General features: G+C 42.2%; 4 protein-coding genes and 1 long non-coding RNA gene across 5 annotated transcripts; 3 read left to right on the forward strand and 2 right to left on the reverse strand.

Moving 5' to 3' along the window:
* Positions 1 to 92: 92 nt before the first annotated feature.
* LOC105692542 (nitric oxide synthase-interacting protein homolog) lies at positions 93 to 1,490 on the reverse strand. Its single transcript, XM_012411821.3, has 5 exons — positions 1,162 to 1,490; positions 977 to 1,088; positions 498 to 898; positions 314 to 422; positions 93 to 241 (listed from the first exon to the last, which is right to left on the reverse strand). The coding sequence occupies exons 1-5, from the start codon at positions 1,335 to 1,337 to the stop codon at positions 170 to 172; spliced, it is 870 nt and encodes a 289-aa protein (XP_012267244.1). The 5' UTR covers positions 1,338 to 1,490; the 3' UTR covers positions 93 to 169.
* An 88-nt stretch (positions 1,491 to 1,578) lies between these two features.
* On the reverse strand, positions 1,579 to 4,641 carry LOC105692541 (integrin-linked protein kinase homolog pat-4). Its single transcript, XM_012411820.3, has 7 exons — positions 4,213 to 4,641; positions 3,809 to 3,974; positions 3,530 to 3,722; positions 3,365 to 3,445; positions 2,863 to 3,305; positions 2,552 to 2,782; positions 1,579 to 2,478 (listed from the first exon to the last, which is right to left on the reverse strand). Exons 1-7 carry the CDS (start codon positions 4,299 to 4,301, stop codon positions 2,332 to 2,334), a joined length of 1,350 nt encoding a protein of 449 aa, XP_012267243.1. The 5' UTR covers positions 4,302 to 4,641; the 3' UTR covers positions 1,579 to 2,331.
* LOC125499975 lies at positions 2,390 to 3,774 on the forward strand. The gene is made up of 2 exons (XR_007277137.1): positions 2,390 to 3,083; positions 3,551 to 3,774. It is a non-coding gene; the product is annotated as an uncharacterized LOC125499975 (long non-coding RNA).
* A 1,713-nt stretch (positions 4,642 to 6,354) lies between the features above and the next one.
* LOC105688199 (esterase E4) lies at positions 6,355 to 9,499 on the forward strand. Its single transcript, XM_048650699.1, has 8 exons — positions 6,355 to 6,535; positions 7,371 to 7,656; positions 7,743 to 7,928; positions 8,018 to 8,217; positions 8,294 to 8,453; positions 8,525 to 8,839; positions 8,925 to 9,063; positions 9,156 to 9,499. The coding sequence occupies exons 1-8, from the start codon at positions 6,401 to 6,403 to the stop codon at positions 9,322 to 9,324; spliced, it is 1,590 nt and encodes a 529-aa protein (XP_048506656.1). The 5' UTR covers positions 6,355 to 6,400; the 3' UTR covers positions 9,325 to 9,499.
* A 35-nt stretch (positions 9,500 to 9,534) lies between these two features.
* Positions 9,535 to 12,354, forward strand: LOC125499677 (juvenile hormone esterase-like). Its single transcript, XM_020853764.2, has 8 exons — positions 9,535 to 9,812; positions 10,383 to 10,665; positions 10,735 to 10,920; positions 10,988 to 11,187; positions 11,262 to 11,418; positions 11,491 to 11,808; positions 11,896 to 12,034; positions 12,104 to 12,354. The coding sequence occupies exons 1-8, from the start codon at positions 9,678 to 9,680 to the stop codon at positions 12,276 to 12,278; spliced, it is 1,593 nt and encodes a 530-aa protein (XP_020709423.2). The 5' UTR covers positions 9,535 to 9,677; the 3' UTR covers positions 12,279 to 12,354.
* The last annotated feature ends 6,413 nt before the right edge of the window (positions 12,355 to 18,767 follow it).

The raw sequence follows: 18,767 nt of genomic DNA on the forward strand, positions 1-18,767 counted from the left end.
CCATTGAAATTCCGCTCACACAACTTCTGTCGTTAGGTACAAAATCATTACGAGGAGGGTGAAAGCGCGATACAATAGTTGCAATAGACACATAAATTTTTTCAACTGTTTATTGATCATGGAGATGGAGCATCGAAGACAAAAATTAGATTAGTATGAATAAAAAATATCAAGCCTGCAGCACAGGCCGTTGATGTTTTCCTTCTAGTTCGTCGTTTGCAGCTGCATACCCTGTGCCACCCTGTAGATAATAATTGGATAGAATTTCGCTCAATGACAATATATCGCAGTAGGAGATGGAGAAATGAATTACCCTTTGAAGCGGAATAATATCACTTTCCGTCAGTGTGCTGCCGTCCAGAGGGTGGATCCAATCTTTTTTGATTATCTTTTCGACACATTCCATCGTTATAACGTGACCTCTATAATAAAAATAAAATACATAGATGTAATATATAGAATAAAATGGATAGATCGGAACGAGATATAATACTTACGTCGTTTTGATAACTGCACAAGGTACGCTGTTACTCAAGACATCGTGGGTCACGGGACACATATACCGCGCCTGCTTTAGTATCAGTGATTTCTTATCGTCTGGGTCGTTGACCTCTGTGAATTTTACCGGAATGAGATCCTTTAATTTTAAAATCTTTCCGCTCACCGGGCAGTAAATATTTTTATCAGGTTTTTGTAAAACCAATTCTTTTGCTTGTGGTGTTTTAGCTGGGATCCAAAAACTAGGTAATGTTTTGTCCCTCCCATTGCTCATGTTCGATATTGACGATCCTGGCTCTTCAACTGAGTGCTTGTTCAGAGATACGATGTTCTTCTCAGCCTTCAAAAAGTTTTGGAGTTTCTGTAATTCCTCGTTGGCTGACTGCTCCTTCGATTGGTCCTAGAAATTCAAATCATACTCCAAGGTTGGTTCAGTTTAGAACAAGTATTGAAAGCAAGTATAAACTTGATCTGTTACCGCATCTTTCTGTTTTTGCTTCTCATACTCCTTCAGTTTTCTGGCAAACTGCTTTTTTTTCGTTAAAACATACTCCAATATTGCCTCCTTGTCAAATAGGTGGCCATCTTTCCTGTGGGATACATTAACAGTCGATCTTTTCGGCTTTTGAGCTGATGGATAAATTATAAAAAAAAGTAACTCACGTTACCACAGGATATCTGCACGGCTGTAATGTTAAACAACAACAGTCAAAATCCTTCAAAGAATCTTTTCCAACGCGTTGACTGTTGGTTCCGTACCCAGAAGCTGTTGCATCTTTCTTTTTTTCATGGTACGTGTAGACTGCACCAGCAGTACAATTTCGTGCATGTCGTGTCATTCTGGTTGAAACTTACGAAGAATTTTCTATTTCACTATAGAGATCGGTGATTTCACTAGTTACAACGGCAGTATAAACAAAGCTTGTTTAGGGTTAGCTTACGCGATGACAACAGTCACAATAGTCAGCTGATTCTAGTTTTGATTTCCTAGTCGCCCGTTGCGTGTCGCTAGTCACAACGTTCAGATTTTGCGTTGAGATAGTGGTTGAGATTCGAATACACGCTGAAGGTCGTTGTCACTTGAGTATGAAAGTTATTTATTTTTAGTTCAGAACAAAATTATAGAGTAACACCATAGAGTAAAACGACAAGATTATTGGACTTATAAATATAAGAAGTTTGATTCTTTTGAACTCTTTTTTTTTTGCATCATAACTGTCGATAGATGAATCATAAAACGAGAACACCTAACAGCATATTAGACGTACATAAATGTTTCGTAGTGGCAAGTGTGATGCAGATAAATTTCTGCCTCTTCTAATCGATGAGTAATAACTAATTTTTTTGTTTTGTTTTGGTAATCAGACGAATTGGCAGTGGTATGTGTATACAGCATACACAGCATTGTGTACCAAAGAAAACGAAATTACGATTCGAACACCTAAATAAAATATCAAAAAATCAAACACAAAAAGATTTTCGTATAAAAAGCGTTAACAATAATGCATCTATTAATCTATCAATTCATAACATACTATATAAATATATAATGTATAAATATGTGTATATCAGTGTGCAATAATAAACATTGCATATGTTGGAAGATTGATAGAGGCAGGCGTTTTGTATAGATTAAAAAAAAATATATGATCGTCAGACGTTGGAGGCACCGTGTGAATATTTGATTACATTCGCATTGTTAAAGTAACAATTATCATTATTATGTCAAGTTCTAAAAATAAGTTAAAGAAAGCTCGTCGATGCTTGTTACCATGTTATGCGTGTATAGTGAGGCAATAACAGTTGAATACAATTTGGCTGTTCTTGCACTCTTCAGCGTTTCATCTTGTCCAGAATTGGCACAACCATAGCAAAAGATGGACGTTTTCCAGGATCTTCGTTCATGCAGATACGAATCAGCTTTGCCAGTTGCGGAGAAATCCCAGGTGGAATACTGACGCGTAGATCTTCCATGGCGATCTACATTAACACAATGATGATTGATCATTGTGGAAATAATTTCTCAACTTCGATCACCTCAGGTGAAACTTACCTTCATACCGCATTCCATGGGAGATAAATCGGCAAAGGGTACTTCTCTGGTGGCCAATTCCCAGAGCAAAACTGCAAAACTCCACATGTCACTAGCCTCAAGGTTAATGTCAGCTGGTTTTTTGTTCAAAGCTTCTGGGGACATCCACGCCGGTTCGTAAATTCGTCCAACTTCTTGGAACGAAAATTTAGCATCAGCCATGTTCACTCTTGCTGTGAGGTCCTCATCAATCTATGCGGAATGAAAAAATTCCAAATTAGCACGGGAATGAAAATCAGATGGACTAACAAGATACCCGGCATTAAACTCACCATAACATGTTTACTGTTCAACTGAAATCTGCACCTGCTTTGCCTTTCGAGCCCGTGGAGGAAGGCCATAGCCCTCGCGACATCTAATGCTAATCGTAGGGCTCTTGCAGTATCGACAACAACGCCGGTTCCTCCATGTAGGAGTCTGTGCAGGCTACCTCTGGCCATGTATTGGGATACAGTAACGAGCTGTGGTGGTTGATTGACGCACCCAAGCACAGGTAGGATATTAGGATGAGAAAAGATTCTGAGCTTTGGAAACTCTTCATTAAAGTCTCTTGAGATTCTGGCTGTACATTCGCGGAGATTGAGTATTTTTGCCACAACGTCATTATTCTGCCAACGACCTCTCCATGTCTCGCCACTTGGAGTACTAGCCAAATGGGTGTGCAGAGACAGATCTGCCATATTGATACCTTTGTGTCTGGATAAAGTTGCATCCCCTGAAAATACATGAATTTAATGTGGATAACTGCCTCAGTTTAGTTATTTCTGAACTTACGGCTTCTCGTCTTCAGTCCCAGCCAACTCTGGTCTTTGAAATGAATCTTTTTCAAGTCCTGTCCATATTCAACAGCCAGATCTGAAGGCAGACAAGAAGTTCTTAGCCATGGAAACATTTATGCCTATAAGTTTGGAACGTTGTTGTAAACTGATGTCCAATTACCATGCAATCGTTTTGCCAAAGGTCCCCTGGCCTTATCCAATGGGGTGTCTCCATCCTTATTGGCAATGGATACTAATGCCCCAGCAGCGACCAACTCCTCTGCAACGGCTTGATCACCCCAAAAGCAAGCATAGTGGAGAGCAGTGTTCCCATGCTCATTGGTGACATTGACATCGGCACGATTTTTCAACAGCTAATCAATAGCAGAAAAATTGGATGAGATAATAAAAATGAGACAATCAAGAGCCATGGATTATACAGCAGGATGCTCTCACTAACCAATTGAACAATTTCTTTATGCCCATGTGCAGAGGCGAGATGCAGAGGCGTGTCATCTCCTCTGTTCGTTGCATTGATACGAGCACCTCGTATGACCAGTAGCTCTGCCAATTTAGAGTGACCTTCTTTGCTGCACCAATGCAGTGGACTGAATCCATGGTCATCTCTGATTTCAAAAAAGGAAACCGTAAATTAAATTTTACATTATCATTGAATGAAAATACTAATATTAACAAGGATGAATATACGTGTAAAAGTCGGTAGCAAACTTTGGGCGTTGTTCATAGCTTAGAAAATTGTGGTCGAGACACGCGATAAATTCAGATCGTAAAACCACAAATTAGCATGGACACATGTCAGCTGCATATCCATATATGACAATGAGACAGGTTTCGTTTCCGTACCCTTGATTCATGTCGTGTTCGGTGTCATCCAGCCAAACGCGAACTTGCATTGCATTTCCTTCACGACACCAGTGAAATATATCCTCCATCTTAATAAGCTTATTATTTTACTAATTAATGTCTATAAATAAAACCTCGATCCCACACGTCACGTCCTAAAAATTGCACGAATAGTCACACTCCAAATATAACCATGGTTTAAATTCCCGTGAATCAAATATTTATGAAATCGTTTTGGTGTCTGGGATATGGACTACTCAGCCGCATCACTCGCTTATTCTTTTTTAACCAGTTGTTCATCAATTTACCGATTTTCCGTCAAGCACACACCCAAATATTGTGTAACATTGTTACTCGCTCACTACTCTGTTACAATAATGTGTAACGTATCCTCTGTCGCATGCGACCGGATTTCATACCAACGAGAGAAATGCAGATTTAATTCCTCTTGTTCGAATAGATGTCGCTGCCATTAAGAAAACTGCAGGAAAACTGCAGGAAAACTGCAGAGCTACTACCCCCTTTTATCGGTAAATGATGATCTAATCAACAAACCGTACATTTTACTTGGCTCATTTACTTTCAGAAAATGACCATCCAAACCTAATGGTATCCTGTAAATATGGCATAAAGTAGATTGCAAAACCCTACTAGAGTCTAAACAAACCTCTATAGAAGCTCAATTCAAGAATTTCTTTTCTATGTATATTGTAAACCATTCCGACCTCGAAGTATTCCGTTTGCTCAACAGTTGGAAAATCATTCTCCACTGAAAGTCTCAAAATCTTACAAGAATTTGAGTTTTTGATTCAACTATAGCATCAAGGGTTGCCGCTGATTATTTCTAAATAACGAGAAACTGAAACTGACGAGTGAGAAATTTTAACGAATTACATGAACTCGAGCTCTTCGTCAATTCGCAAAATCATTATTTGCTCACAATCGTTCTGGTAGCAAGGCCGAACTTTATTTGACAATCATAACTGCGTCACACGCAGCTCTCGAAACACCGCGACAGATGACATATGTTTCAATTATTCGTCAGTCTTAGAAGTATTACATAATCCGAATGAAAAATATCAAGTTTCATCAAAATTGCTTATCGATGACAAACAGTAGAAAAGCCAGAAGTTGTACCGAAGGTACGCATAATTCGAGGATAAGATGTAAGAGATAAACGCGCTTTCAGATCGGCTTAAATTAAAGTTCTTTTAAAAAGATTATTAATTTCCTAAACTTCCATGAAAGGTGTGACATTACTGCTGGCGACGAAGACTCATCTCAGCAGCTGTTGATTTATTTGACATTTGCGAGACGTTGATTGATCATAATTGCCAATTTACGATGAAGCTTTCATGTGCAGGATCGTTTCGTCCGAAGGCGATCAGTAGAGTCAATGAACTATTATCTCTCCGCAAAATTTCGACAAGTTCTACGAGATTTTGCAGAATTTCCCTGAACTGATTCTCACCACAATTATTTTCGCCATACTTGTCAGAGCATTTTTACTTATGTATCTCAATAATCGACCGCACAAAATTTTCAAATTTTGTTGCGTGTCTACCGATGTACATACAAACGCATCGGCTGGTGGGTCTGTGCAAATGACCATCACTGCTGGTACTGCTACTTGTTATTACGAGTTGACTAATTTTAGCGTCAGGATTTTTCATCCCAAAATTACGTGAGCGCACGCTACGACTACAGCTGCTGCATTGGATTATTGTTGAGCGTCATTACCGATCCGGTGAATCACAAAATCGGAGGGATCTCAAAAGTTTATCATCGAAACGAATGTCATTCGGCAAAGGCAGATTACAGCAAAATTTTCTTCACAATTGGATAATCCGATTAAATAATTTGCTAAATTAAAGGGGGCAGGGCATAAATTTTGTCACGGTTAAGCTTCGAAGCGATAATTTCAACAATGCAGGATATAAGCGAATGAAAAGATTTCTACCACTTCCTGTAATTAAAAAATATAAAGATTCGATGAGTATCGAACGATGAGTATCAGTTGTTGGATCTGTTATGCAGTTGGATGATAAAAAGAGAAAAAAGTGCAAGTGGTTACATTTACGAGGACACTGTGATTGTCAGAGATGACTACATACATCGAAGGTCGTTCTCTGAGAATGATTCTATTCAGTTTTAATCGCCTGACTCGAGACAGTCTGGTCAGTTCAACATGAGCAAGCCAGTAGTCACCGTTAAGCAGGGCGCTCTTCGTGGCGTCGAGATCCAAAGCGCTTTTGGGAAATCTTTCATCGCTTTCAGAGGGGTTCCTTACGCAGCTCCACCGGTTGGCGACCTCAGATTCAGGGTAAATATTACAGTATTCATCTTTTTATTCATATTCGTTATTTCGAATTTGAACATTTTCACCGAATACCTTCGACGGTGGAATATATCTGAATATATGGTCGCGACTTGTTAGTCGGACCATCATTCAATCCTCATGCAATTATGTTACTTACATACGTCTGGGTGTGACCTTGTTTACTAATATCGCGTATCTCTTTAGCATAAGTGTCTTATGTAACGTGAGTCGCTGAAAGTTAAGATAACGCATTTTGTATCCAAGGTAACGCGAATCAATACGCTGTTTAACGCTAAGTAAATCTGACTGTATTTTCGAAAAACTAATCCCAATCTCGTTTTCACTCGCAACCGGTCGATTTTCTTTCAATTCTTTCTCATTGTATATGTCATTTTATTCGGTTTAACATTCGTTCAATGAATTTCAAGTGACTCCAATTTTATTACATCTCATCTTACACTCGGGTTATTTTTTTTCCTCACGGTTTTTACTCCTCATTATGCGCAACTTTGTTTCATTTCACCCCGCCTGATTTTATTTTCAGTATTAGAAAATCAAACAGAAAGCAAAAAGTTAAATGGAATTAAATAAAAAGGAATGAAGTAAGGTAATCGTGAGATATGTGACTGTGCGTGAAGTTTTCCGATGTCTATCAACAGTCAAGTGTTTATAACTGATTGGACGATGGAGGACATTTCATCAAAACTGTTATCTGGAATTTCCCGATTAATCGTTTGAAAGAATAACTTGTTCCGTTAACTGAATTACCAGTAATGCCGGGAGGTCAATACATCTATGCCAAAGCTAAATAGCAGTTGACGAATTTACAAATTTGTAGGACCCGCAACCGCTCGAACCATGGGTGGGAATACGAGATGCTTTGAAAGAAGGGTCGCAATGTGCCCACGAAGATTTTGTAACGAAAGAAATAGTGGGCGACGATGACTGCCTCTATCTCAACGTCGCTACTAAATCTTTGACCGGGTCGAAGCCGGTTATGGTTTGGGTTCACGGAGGAGCTTTCGTCATGGGAGACGGAAGCTTTGAGTGGTACGGACCTGATTATTTAATGGAATATGGAGACATCGTGTACGTAGGTATCAATTACCGCCTCGGTATTCTAGGTGAGTTATGATCTTGCTATCGATTGACTATTGATAATTAACGTGACTGAGTAGATAATACTCAATCGTTCGCGAAATATTTCAAGGATTTCTCAATCTCGACGACGAGGTCGCAACTGGAAATATGGGACTGAAAGATCAAGTCGCAGCTCTGAAATGGGTGAAAGAAAACATCGCGCAGTTCGGTGGTGATCCGAACAACGTAACAATTTTCGGAGAAAGTGCTGGGGGTGCTTCGATTCATTATCTGCTGTTGTCCCCGCTCGCGAAAGGTGAACATTCTAGGTTTTTGTTTTTTCATCCATTGCGCAACTGGGAATTCCGTTGAATAATCATTTCAAATCGCATTGTCCCGGTTGAGGTCTTTTCCACAAGGGTATCGTCCAAAGTGGGGTAGTTGCGAATCCTTGGGCAACTATAGAGGAACATATTTTGCATACTCATCGTTTGGTGTCTATGCTTGGAAAGGACACTACCGATCCGAAGGAAATCGTCAAGTTTCTGAGAACCATACCACCCTTGAAGCTGGTTGAGGCTCAGCAAAAAATGCTTACCGAGGAAGTAAGATTTCGTGGCTGAAAACCTCTCATTCACTCGAGACCGCGACCGTTCGTAAATTTTACCACCCATTTTACAGGACAAATATTCCATCAAGTTCCATTACTTGCCTACGATAGACAATAAAAGTAGCAAACCCTTCGTGAACACCAGTTCGATCGAGGAATTCATCAACCAGGGTATCGATGTGCCCGTTATGATCGGATACACCAGTCACGAGGGAATCCTCATGTTGATGGGTGAGTTCATCGGAATGATCTTCCATTATTGGGAGAGATTATTTGATCCGTGTAATCCTCTTTTTTCGCAGGAATGACCGAAGAAGTATTCGCGAAGATGGACGGTGATTTTGAATCGTTAGTACCCAAAGATTTGGCTAAGAAGGCCCCCTCCAAAGTTAAGGAAATTGCACGGGCTATTAGAACCTATTATTTTGGAGATAAAAAAATAAGCGCGGCACATATCGACGACTATGCCCAGTTTGCCGGAGACGTATTCTTCCTAAGAGGGATTCACAAGGTGGTAGACCTTCATATGAAGAAAAAATCACCCATGTACCTCTACCAAATGTCGTTTGATAGCGATAAATCTTTCGCCAAGGCTTTGTTCAAACTGAACGTCAAGGGTACGTCCGGTCAATTGACCGATGTCGATCGAATCACTCACCACATATTTGAAATTAAAAGACTGTCTTTTTTTACATAATCCAGGAGCGATGCACGCTGAGGAACTCCAGTACCTATTCTATGCCCATCGGTTCAAGGAACACATCAAAATAGAACCAGACTCTATAGAGACGTTGGTGCTTCGTAGATTTGTCAGGATATGGACCGACTTCGCCAGGACTGGGTGAGTGAAGTTTTTGTTTTCCCCATAGACTTTGTTTTCTCGCATAGTTGTACGACTTCCGATGTACGAGTGGAGACATTTCTCATCCCCAGAAATCCAACTCCGATCGTCGACGATCTGATTACCGTAAAGTGGGAACCGGTGAACGGTTCTGCCAAACACTACCTGGATATCGACTCGGAACTTATTCCCGGCAAGAACCTGAACGAAGACAGGCTACAGGCTTGGAAACGCATCGAAGCTCTTGCCAAGGAGCAGTAAATGATCATTCGTCGGTTATTTGAACATTGATTATTCGGAACCCGAGGCCCACACCAACTTTGAACACGTTCGGCTGGAAATGTTTGCCTTCCTCGATTCAATTTTGACAACTGTTGTTATACGCGTCATTCCGATGTAAATCTCTTATTCAATAAACTACGATCTTATCTACGTACATTCGTAAACTATACATTTTTATCGGCAAATTATCAACTCAGATCTCCGACTTTTGAGTTGATTCAATGTCAGGGGAAAAAATTCAGTAGTGACGCAGACGGAGTAGTGAACAGAATCTCCAGCGATTACTACCAGTCACGACTCGTCGTATCAGTCTCGAACACGTTAATTGAAATATGGGGAGTTTGGCGGTTCTCGTGAAACAGGGGTGGCTTCGTGGTACTTTGGTGAAAAGTGTTATCGGAGATTCTTACATCTCTTTCAAGGGTATCCCATTCGCAGCACCTCCGGTCGGGAAGTTGAGGTTTGCGGTGAGTTTTATATCACAGTTATTCACGATACTACCGTCACGTGCCTAACCATACAAAATTCGACCTTCATTCTGATCAAAGTAAAAGTCGGCAGATTGTGTTTACAACTGATGATCGGCTCACACAAGACGTCGATGCATTGATTTTTGTTCTATAGCTACAAGTATGCACGAATATCTCGACGAATAGTAATTTATGTTCACGTACCCAACGGTGTGCCGCGCCCTAAAATCTACAACGTAGGTATCCGATTGTATACCTACGTACAATATATCTAGGCTAGACAACATATGTATCTACTGTGACCACTAGAGGCACTGCCGTATCGAGAGATCCGGTAGAGCTTCGTGCCGAGTACATTCAAAAAACAGGGCGCATTTTATACTCAATGTAGCGACGAAAAGCAATTATTTAAACCTTCGGTATTCAACACTACGATTACGTCATCCACGTGATCTGTTTCTCTCGTGCAACCTTGAATTGCCGAGATCCATGAATAGAAAGAGCTATACCAGCACTGCAGAGAACGTTCTTCCATGAAATCTTTTTATTTTCCATACGTGAATCTAGGATCCACAGCCCCCGCAATCGTGGGAAGGGATACGCGAGGCCATGCAAGAAGAGCCGAAATGCCCGCAATTCGATCCATTTTTAAAAAAAATAGTGGGCGATGAAGATTGTCTTTACCTGAATGTAGCCTCGAAGTCCTTGGAAGGTTCGCGACCGGTGATGGTCTGGATTCACGGAGGCGCCTTCATTTTAGGTAGTTCTAGTTACGAAATTTATAGCCCGGATTACCTGATGAAGGCGGATATCGTTTTCGTCTCAATAAACTACCGGGTCGGTCCCTTCGGTGAGCACATTGATACCGACGTACGCCTCACCGTTAATCGGACGGATTCTAAAACTGGTGGATTCGCAGGATTTTTTCAGCTCGATCACCCCGCGGCGCCCGGTAACGTGGGACTCAAGGATCAGATAGCCGCGTTGAAATGGGTGAAAGAGAACATCGCGCGATTCGGTGGCGATCCCAACAACGTTACGATTTTCGGGGAAAGCGCCGGCGGTGCCTCGGTGCATTACCTACTTCTGTCCCCGCTAGCCAGAGGTACACCCGTAATAATAACCCTTTCCAGGGGTGTCACGCTCCCGGTAATAATGTCCTCTGTGTCAAGGTCTATTCCACAAAGCAATTCTGCAGAGTGGCGTGGCCTTCAATCCCTGGGCGAGTGCCCCCTCGCCGGTCGAAACCGCTCATCGTTTCGTAGCCGCTCTCGGTAAGGAGACGACCGATCCTCGCGAGATAGTCGATTATCTAAGGACGATTCCCGCATCGAAACTAGTCGAAGCGCAAACTACCATTCATACCGTGGAGGTTCGTTCGAATGCCAATATTGTCCTGTCGGCGTTTTCGCCAAATATCTGGAAACGCGAATTCTGTCTGTTCAGGAGAAGCTACAGTTGACATTCCCGTTTCATCCAAACGTCGATGACAAAAGTCAAGAGCCGGTAATTCCCAGACCCGTCCGGGAGCTTGCTAAGGAAGCTGCGGATGTACCGACGATAATCGGATACAACAGTCACGAGGGCATGGTGTTTCTTTTTGGTGAGTTTTGCTTCGTTCGATCTGGTCGATAGGATGAATTTTCTCGGTATACCCCGAACAATTTTTCGGCAGATCTCACCGACGAGACGTTGGCTCTGGTGGATAAGAATTTCGAAAAAACATTGCCACCTCACATGGTCGCCGAAGCGCCGTCGAGATTATTGGAACTGGCTAACGAGTTTAGGAGATTTCACTTTGGCGATCTTGAGGTGTCGCAAGATACCCTCGACTCGTACATCCAATGCTACGGGAACATGCAGTTCGTTCAGGGTATTCACGAAGTTGTGGAAATGGATCGAACTCGAAAGAAGTCTCCCACCTACCTCTACAAATTTACGTTCGACAGTCCCAAATCGCTTCAGAAATTCCTTCGGAAAGACGAGCGGAAAGGTATTTTCCGAAGAGAACTACTTTTCACCTCAATCGCTCGCTCGAACGATCGCCGTGCTAATTGCGAAATTTGTTTTTTTCTTTCAGGTACGGCTCACGCCGATGATTTGCCCTACATTTTTTACGCCTCTCGGGGCGGTCTTACCGGCAAACACGAGATCGGATCAGCGGAGAAAATCGTTAGCGACAGATTCGTCAGGATGTGGACCGACTTTGCCAGAACTGGGTAGGTCCGATCTATTATCGACGCAAAGGGTAGCGACGCCATTAATCGATCGTTCATTTCACACGACAGAAATCCAACGCCGGAAATCGATGATTTGATCACCGTTCGATGGGAGCCGGTAACTAAAGAGAAAAAACATTACCTCGAGATCGACGCAGATCTCTCCACAGGCGTGAATCCTGACGAGAAATTATGCGAATTCAGCAATCGCGTTTCACAGATCGTGGACGACGCGGAACGTTGACTTTTATATAACAACGATCATCAAAATGACAATGTATTTACCATGCCAAATTAAATAAAATTGACGTCAATCAATCTTCGATGATTCAATGATGTTCGTGCCGAAAAATTTCACCGCAGAGCGACGTCGTCTTTGTAAGAATCAATTACGGACTCGGTGTCTTTGGCGAATATACTCCTCTTTCATCCACGTAAATGCGAGCTCGTATTTCGACAAATAATCGAATCGCGAACAGGGTTCGCCTGCAACGTGACCGCGAGGAGGTTTCGGGTGACATGGGGACTCAAGGATCAATCGACCGCCCCGAAGTGGGCGAAGGAAAATATCGCTCGGTTTCCTAGGAATCCGAATAACGTTACGATATTCGATATGAAAGCGCCGGATGACGATCGCGCGCATCGTTCGAATTTACGTACGATAACACGTGGAGAAAGACGAACGAAATTTTCGTCAGCCGCGCGGCGCACGGGGCGAATCTTCTTCGTAATTAACCGACGCGTTATTTCACGTCAAAATTGCTTTTACGGGGGTTTGATGAAGATTCACGGTTTTCGCTATTTCGGGACTGACGTATAACCTACGGAGCTACATTCGCGATTTACCCTACTAGCCGTCGAGTACGTTTACAGTCGTTCGTCATAACTTTACAATTCTGTCTCGTTCGTTAACAAAACAAGTCGGAAAATATTGTTTCGCTCTCCACGTGCGCAGAGGATGACCTTTTACCCCAGTATACATACACGCGGCTAGGTACGCTCGTTTACGTACACGCGTGACACTGTACTCGTACGTGTGTGTTTGTTAAACTTGTTACCGCAATTATCAAGGTACAAACGACTGCTTGAAGCTTAATTGAGAACTAACGTGTTTCCTAAATCGTATAAACTCGGTATGGGCTGCAGCTTCCGTCGCTGCAGTTCCGCTACCCAGTATTATTTCCCTTTTGCTATTTACCCGCTAGCTATACACGGTCGGGATAATTGCGCAACGATTCGAACTTCGAATAATTTGTCCACCCTCGTCTCGAGATTCCGATTCATTTCCAAAGTCGAATCGATCGGTTCGATCCGAGGGTCATCGCGGTCGGCGCGTATGACGAATTGTTTCAAATTTCGCCAGCGAACAACAATCTCGATTATACCGTCGGAAAATCTGGGAACGCCGAAATCTCTGGTAGGTACAGTTGTACGCACACGTTGTTATATCCGGCAGAACCGGAGCGAACCTCACTCCGGGGTTATAACGGTCCTCGCGCCATGAATTTGATTAGGATCGATGGGAGCACGCAACGTTGTTCCATTATAACTGCAGTTATGCGTCCAGATTTATGGGCCATTGTACACGTGGGTATAAACCTTGTGCGCTGTTAATCAAGCGAAGGAGATGTCGTCTACCTGGAATCAAAGGCGACGCTGCGGTGCAATAGAATCTTTGGATCCGACCGAACGCCTCAAAATTTACATCGGATGCGATATCGTATCTCAGGTTTCGTACGTTTGCATTTTTTTACCTTTATACAGATCGTGCGGTTCGCTCGGACACCGACAAAACAGGGAAAAAAATGGTCGCACTTTTGAAAAATAAAACGAACACTAATGATTCTCCTTTTTGATTCGCTCAATTTTTGTCCAGGATTTATTTCCGAGGATTAGAACGAAAAAAAAACTAACGAAGCGACGAGACGCGGATGATTATCGCACACACGTGTGGTTGTCGCAGACGTCGCGGACAGTCGGACGAGCAAAGTAAAGAGTACGAGTAGTTACTCTTCTACGGAGCCACAAGCACCGCGAGGTGTAGAAAGCAGCCCCCATTAGGTGATTGCCTGTTATGAATAATTGAGTGTCTCGGTCAGAGCTCAGGGTTTTTCGCGGTGAAAAAAGAGCCATATGTAAACCGCACCTTGAATGCCAATTTGTTTGAATATATTTTCAAGGTAATGAACGATGGCATTAACTTTCTAAACCTGATTCATACGAGTAATTAGTAACGTCGAACACGTAGGTCCGCTCGCTGCGGGGATTTTCGAAAAGAATTCGATCACCTGTCAAATCCGATGAGTTTTTCATTTTCAGTGAATCCCGTTCGATGCAATCAGAGCTCTTCGAGTTCGATTGGCTAAATCAGGGTTGGTGAAGAAGAGGAATCATTGGATGGCTTTCTCTTTAACCCGAAGGACCGGATTATCTCGTCACGTGGAATTCGTCGGATGATCAACGCCGTAGGATCCGATCGACCGTAAAGGACCCTATCTCTCATGAGCTGTAGAACAACAAACGGCCGGTATGCATAATTCAGAAGAAAGAAAGTAAAAAAATAAAAAAATAAAAATAGGAAATCCAGTCATTCCGGAAATAAAAGTTTTTATTTCTGGATCGGTACGGCGATACCTGTACATGATGGACGACAGAATTTTCTGCTCTTGTTCGTTTTACGCCGCAGACTACGCATCGCTATATACGTATACATTATATGAGCATTATTTCAGTCCATTCAATTTCTGCGTTGGAAGAGAAACTTTGCAAAGTTAATATAGCAAATAAATGACGAAATGTTGCAGCGGTGTTCGAGCGCCGTTGCAGCTCTATCGATCGGTCCTTGTTTGGCTCTCGTTATTGTCGGTTCAACATATGCACCGGTTCGATATTACACATATTTACACGCACCTATGTAGACACAAGATACGATCGTTTGACCTTCGCCATTTTCGACCGATCTCCGCAACACTTTTCGCCGCTTCCGAATCACCCCCCGCCGCCGCCGCTTTTTGTTCGCCGAGGTTTCGAATCTTTTGATAAAATACCGGAAAATAGCGGGGCAACGAGACCGCGGAGCGGTGGAACAGCGTTGGAATTATTGCCGCGAATTGGTCCAGTATACGGAAACATCGGAAGTACATCAAAAGCCCGGATTTTGTCAAAGCCTCTCCACAATTCATGGAAATTTTACGAGCGGCTGGACGACGCTATAGTTCTTCGTCTCGTAAAATTCTCTCCAGAACCTATACCGTTGGCGTGTTATACGCGGATGAAATTATGGAACGGCCTTATGAGTAGACGTAAAAAGTACGATGACAAACGCGCGAGGCTAACGTAGCGCTTTGACGAAATTTACGAGTAGATATAGCAAAATCGGCCGCATCGCGGACGGTGAATAGCAAAATTTATGATCACGTGGACCGTGATTGAGAATTTTTTAGGGATCTACTCGAGTGTCGAGGGACCTCGATTGGAGATAAAATTTGTAACGCGTTACACAGCTGATCTCGGATCATCTCTCACCCATGAATCGCGCGAGCTTTCGTTGAGAAACGAGGAAGAAGTCGAGCGCACAACTGGAGTTACAAATTATTAAGTTGGCAGCCCGAGGGCCGTGAGAAAGAAATGTTCGAAACGACAGACCCTTGCAGTCCAGACTTCACGAATCTTGGTGTTTCAAAATGTGAATCACCGGAGTCGCCGATTATTTGTTGAGAAAAAAGAAAAAATCTAGACCGTAGCGATGTTTTCATTTTTTGAGAAAAATTTTACACCACGCGTGTCGGGCTGGTGTAGGTAGTCGCTCGTCTAGATGTTACTATCCGTTATAATCGCATTAGGAATGACGAGTGCAGACGTTGAGCTTTTTGGAGCAAGTTCGGTATACGTTAGTTTCAAACTGTGACTACTAAAGTTGGCTTAAAGTCATGAACCGTATAAGCAGCATGAAGTGTTACGCCGGAGGCGGCTTTTAGTTCGTCTTGCAAAGTCATATTGCCGACTAACGATACGATATTAGGGTCGACTTTGTTACAACCTTGATAATCTTTTTTCTTCTCTCGAATGCGTAATAAATCCACCCTCGCGATCATCACCTTTGAATCGTCGGAGCGTTTCGAATTGATCCAGATAACATACAATGAATATATTTATAAAAACTATGGATCAATGATTTTCTAATCATCATGTGCGTGACATGGAGTTAAAATCGATTTTTATCACTCTAAAAAGTGAAAAATCAAAGATATCTCGATAGGAAAAATTCGTAGCTCAATTTGGCCAACGGATTCGTGTTCCTGAGGTCGAATTACGTTAGAAAAGTATCCTGCGATCGATTTTAAAAATACTTCATTTTCGGCCCAAAATTTGAAAAAATCCAAAGGGGTACCCCTTGAAATTTTGACGATTTTGGACCAAAAAAAAATATTTCGTTTTATATGCTATTCTTACGTATTTTGATCTCAGGAATCCGAATCCGAAAGCCAAATTGATCTATCTGTAAAATTGATCGAGATATCGCCAATTTTTCGCATTTTTTGGCATAAAAATGGTGATATCTCGAAGGGAAAAATTTGTAGCTCAATTTGACCGACGGATTCGTGTTCCTGGGGTCGAAATACGTTAGAAATGCATCATTCGATCGATTTTAAAAATACTTCATTTTTGGCCCAAAAATCGAAAAAATCCAAAGGGGTACCCCTTGGATTTTTTGCGATTTTGGGGTAAAAAATCGACCTTTAAAAAAAAATTGTTTCAGATGATATCTTAATGTATTTTGACCCCAGGAATCCGAATCTGGAAGCCAGATTGGTCTATCTATAAAATTGATCGAGTCATCGCCAATTTATCGTTCCAAAATGTGAAAAATGAAGGATATCTCGATTTTTTTTTCAAGTTCAAACAATATCTTGTAAAAAGTGGCCCGTTCGACGCGAAGTGCCCCCATACATATAATGAAATTTCTCGAGAAATGGCTACCGTCGCTTTAGTAAGGGTTTCGCGTTATCCCGGCATAATGCGATATACAACAGTTGTTCGGTTGCACAAAGCAGCGCGAATGCCACGGTAGGAGGGGGTTGATCCTCGGATCCCTCTTTATTATTAGTAGCGCAAGGATGCAGTAATCCGATTAGATACCGTTGCTCTCGCTTCGGGGCTTATGGCAATTATACTACACGTGAAAATCACGAAGCGATCGATAGTAATATAAGTATTCCATCTTGTTTCCCCTCGCACCTTGCATCCCTTGACACGATTATTCAAATTTCTTTCATCCTTCGCTGTAAACTAATTGTCTCCTGAGTGCAACGTGAAAATTGGAGGCAATTCCTCAGGCTGCGTAAAAATTCCGAGGTAAAATACAATCGTTCTTTTTTCCCGGCTACAATTGTCGCGATTCCATTTGAAAAATTGTAGCAGATTCGCGCTGTGAAATAATATCACGCGTATCGTCCACGGCTCCGTTCACGCAACCGATGCATGTAAATGACAAGGGCAGTTACACAAGCATGCGTTAATCGCTCAACAAGTCGAACAACTACCTTCCAATTTCCGTATATTACGAAAATGACAAACGAGCCTAAGTCGGGACGATGATTTGTCGAGGTTACACCTAGATACATACACCTATGCGCAGAGGGGCGTCGCGTCTGAAATCGTCTATCGCCGACGATGCTATTCTCGTTGCAGGGTGACATGGGATGCGATTTAAAAAAATTTGAAAGAAGATTTCCATTCGAATTCTTCGTTACTGTATTCCCTTTCCAAAGAGTCCCCCGGAACTGGCGTCGAAAAAAGGGACGCTGTACCGACCCAATGAATGTCGAGGTCACGATTTCGAGGGGTTGATTATTGGAAACGTGACGGAAACTTTGAACCGACAAACTTTTTTTTTTCACTCTCGCAATCCTAGGGGTTGATCAACGTCGCGGATACGTACGAAGAAAACTATACCGCACTCGGCGAAATGAACTTCAACTTTTGTGACGGTGATGGAAGAAAAAAATTTCAAAATAAATCTGAGAAATTATTCTCAGAAGGTGCGAAAAAAAAAAGTCCTCCAAGGATAATCGGAGAGTCGGGGTCAGTTCGTTTGGAATCTCTCAAATCTGACAAGATAAATTATTTCTATACTCATCGCGTTATACGCTATTTTATTTCGCCGCGGATTCAGTTGTACGGTATAAAGAGTGAGGATGAGAAAAGAATTTTCAAAATAAAAAGTAAGCTGAATGGCTAGAATTATTTTACCAGTCTCGGTAGACTTGGTAACCTATACGGAGCCCCGCACGTGCGATATTACGAAGCGTAGGTACCACCGACTCTACGTGATACTCGCTGAATTCGAAAGAAAAGTTTATTTTTTTTGTCCACTTTAATTTTCGTTTTGTTTTTTTCTTCAAATTTCATTCACCGTAGGTAATATCTGTTTGTTTTCATTCTCTGGGTGCCCGTTGCGCCCGGCGAGAGAAAATACGCGAGTCTTCGGCGGGCGCAAAATGGAGACGTGTAAGCGCGGTGCAGGGTTTTTCGTTTTCCGTTTTCCATTTTTTTTTCAATTCTTTACCTTTCGTTCCGCAAAATCTGGCGAATTTATTATTCTTCTATCCTTGTTGGCCCGCCGACGTGTTCGCGGGGCTCGCGTATCACTTCCCTTATCGTGTTTTTACTTTTTTTTTTATTTTTTTTTTTTGCTCCAAGTCCCCGAAGCTCCCCTCGAAAGCTTAAGAGC

The sequence above is a fragment of the Athalia rosae genome, chromosome 2 (genome assembly GCF_917208135.1).
Source record: "Athalia rosae chromosome 2, iyAthRosa1.1, whole genome shotgun sequence".
Classification (NCBI taxonomy): domain Eukaryota; kingdom Metazoa; phylum Arthropoda; class Insecta; order Hymenoptera; family Athaliidae; genus Athalia; species Athalia rosae.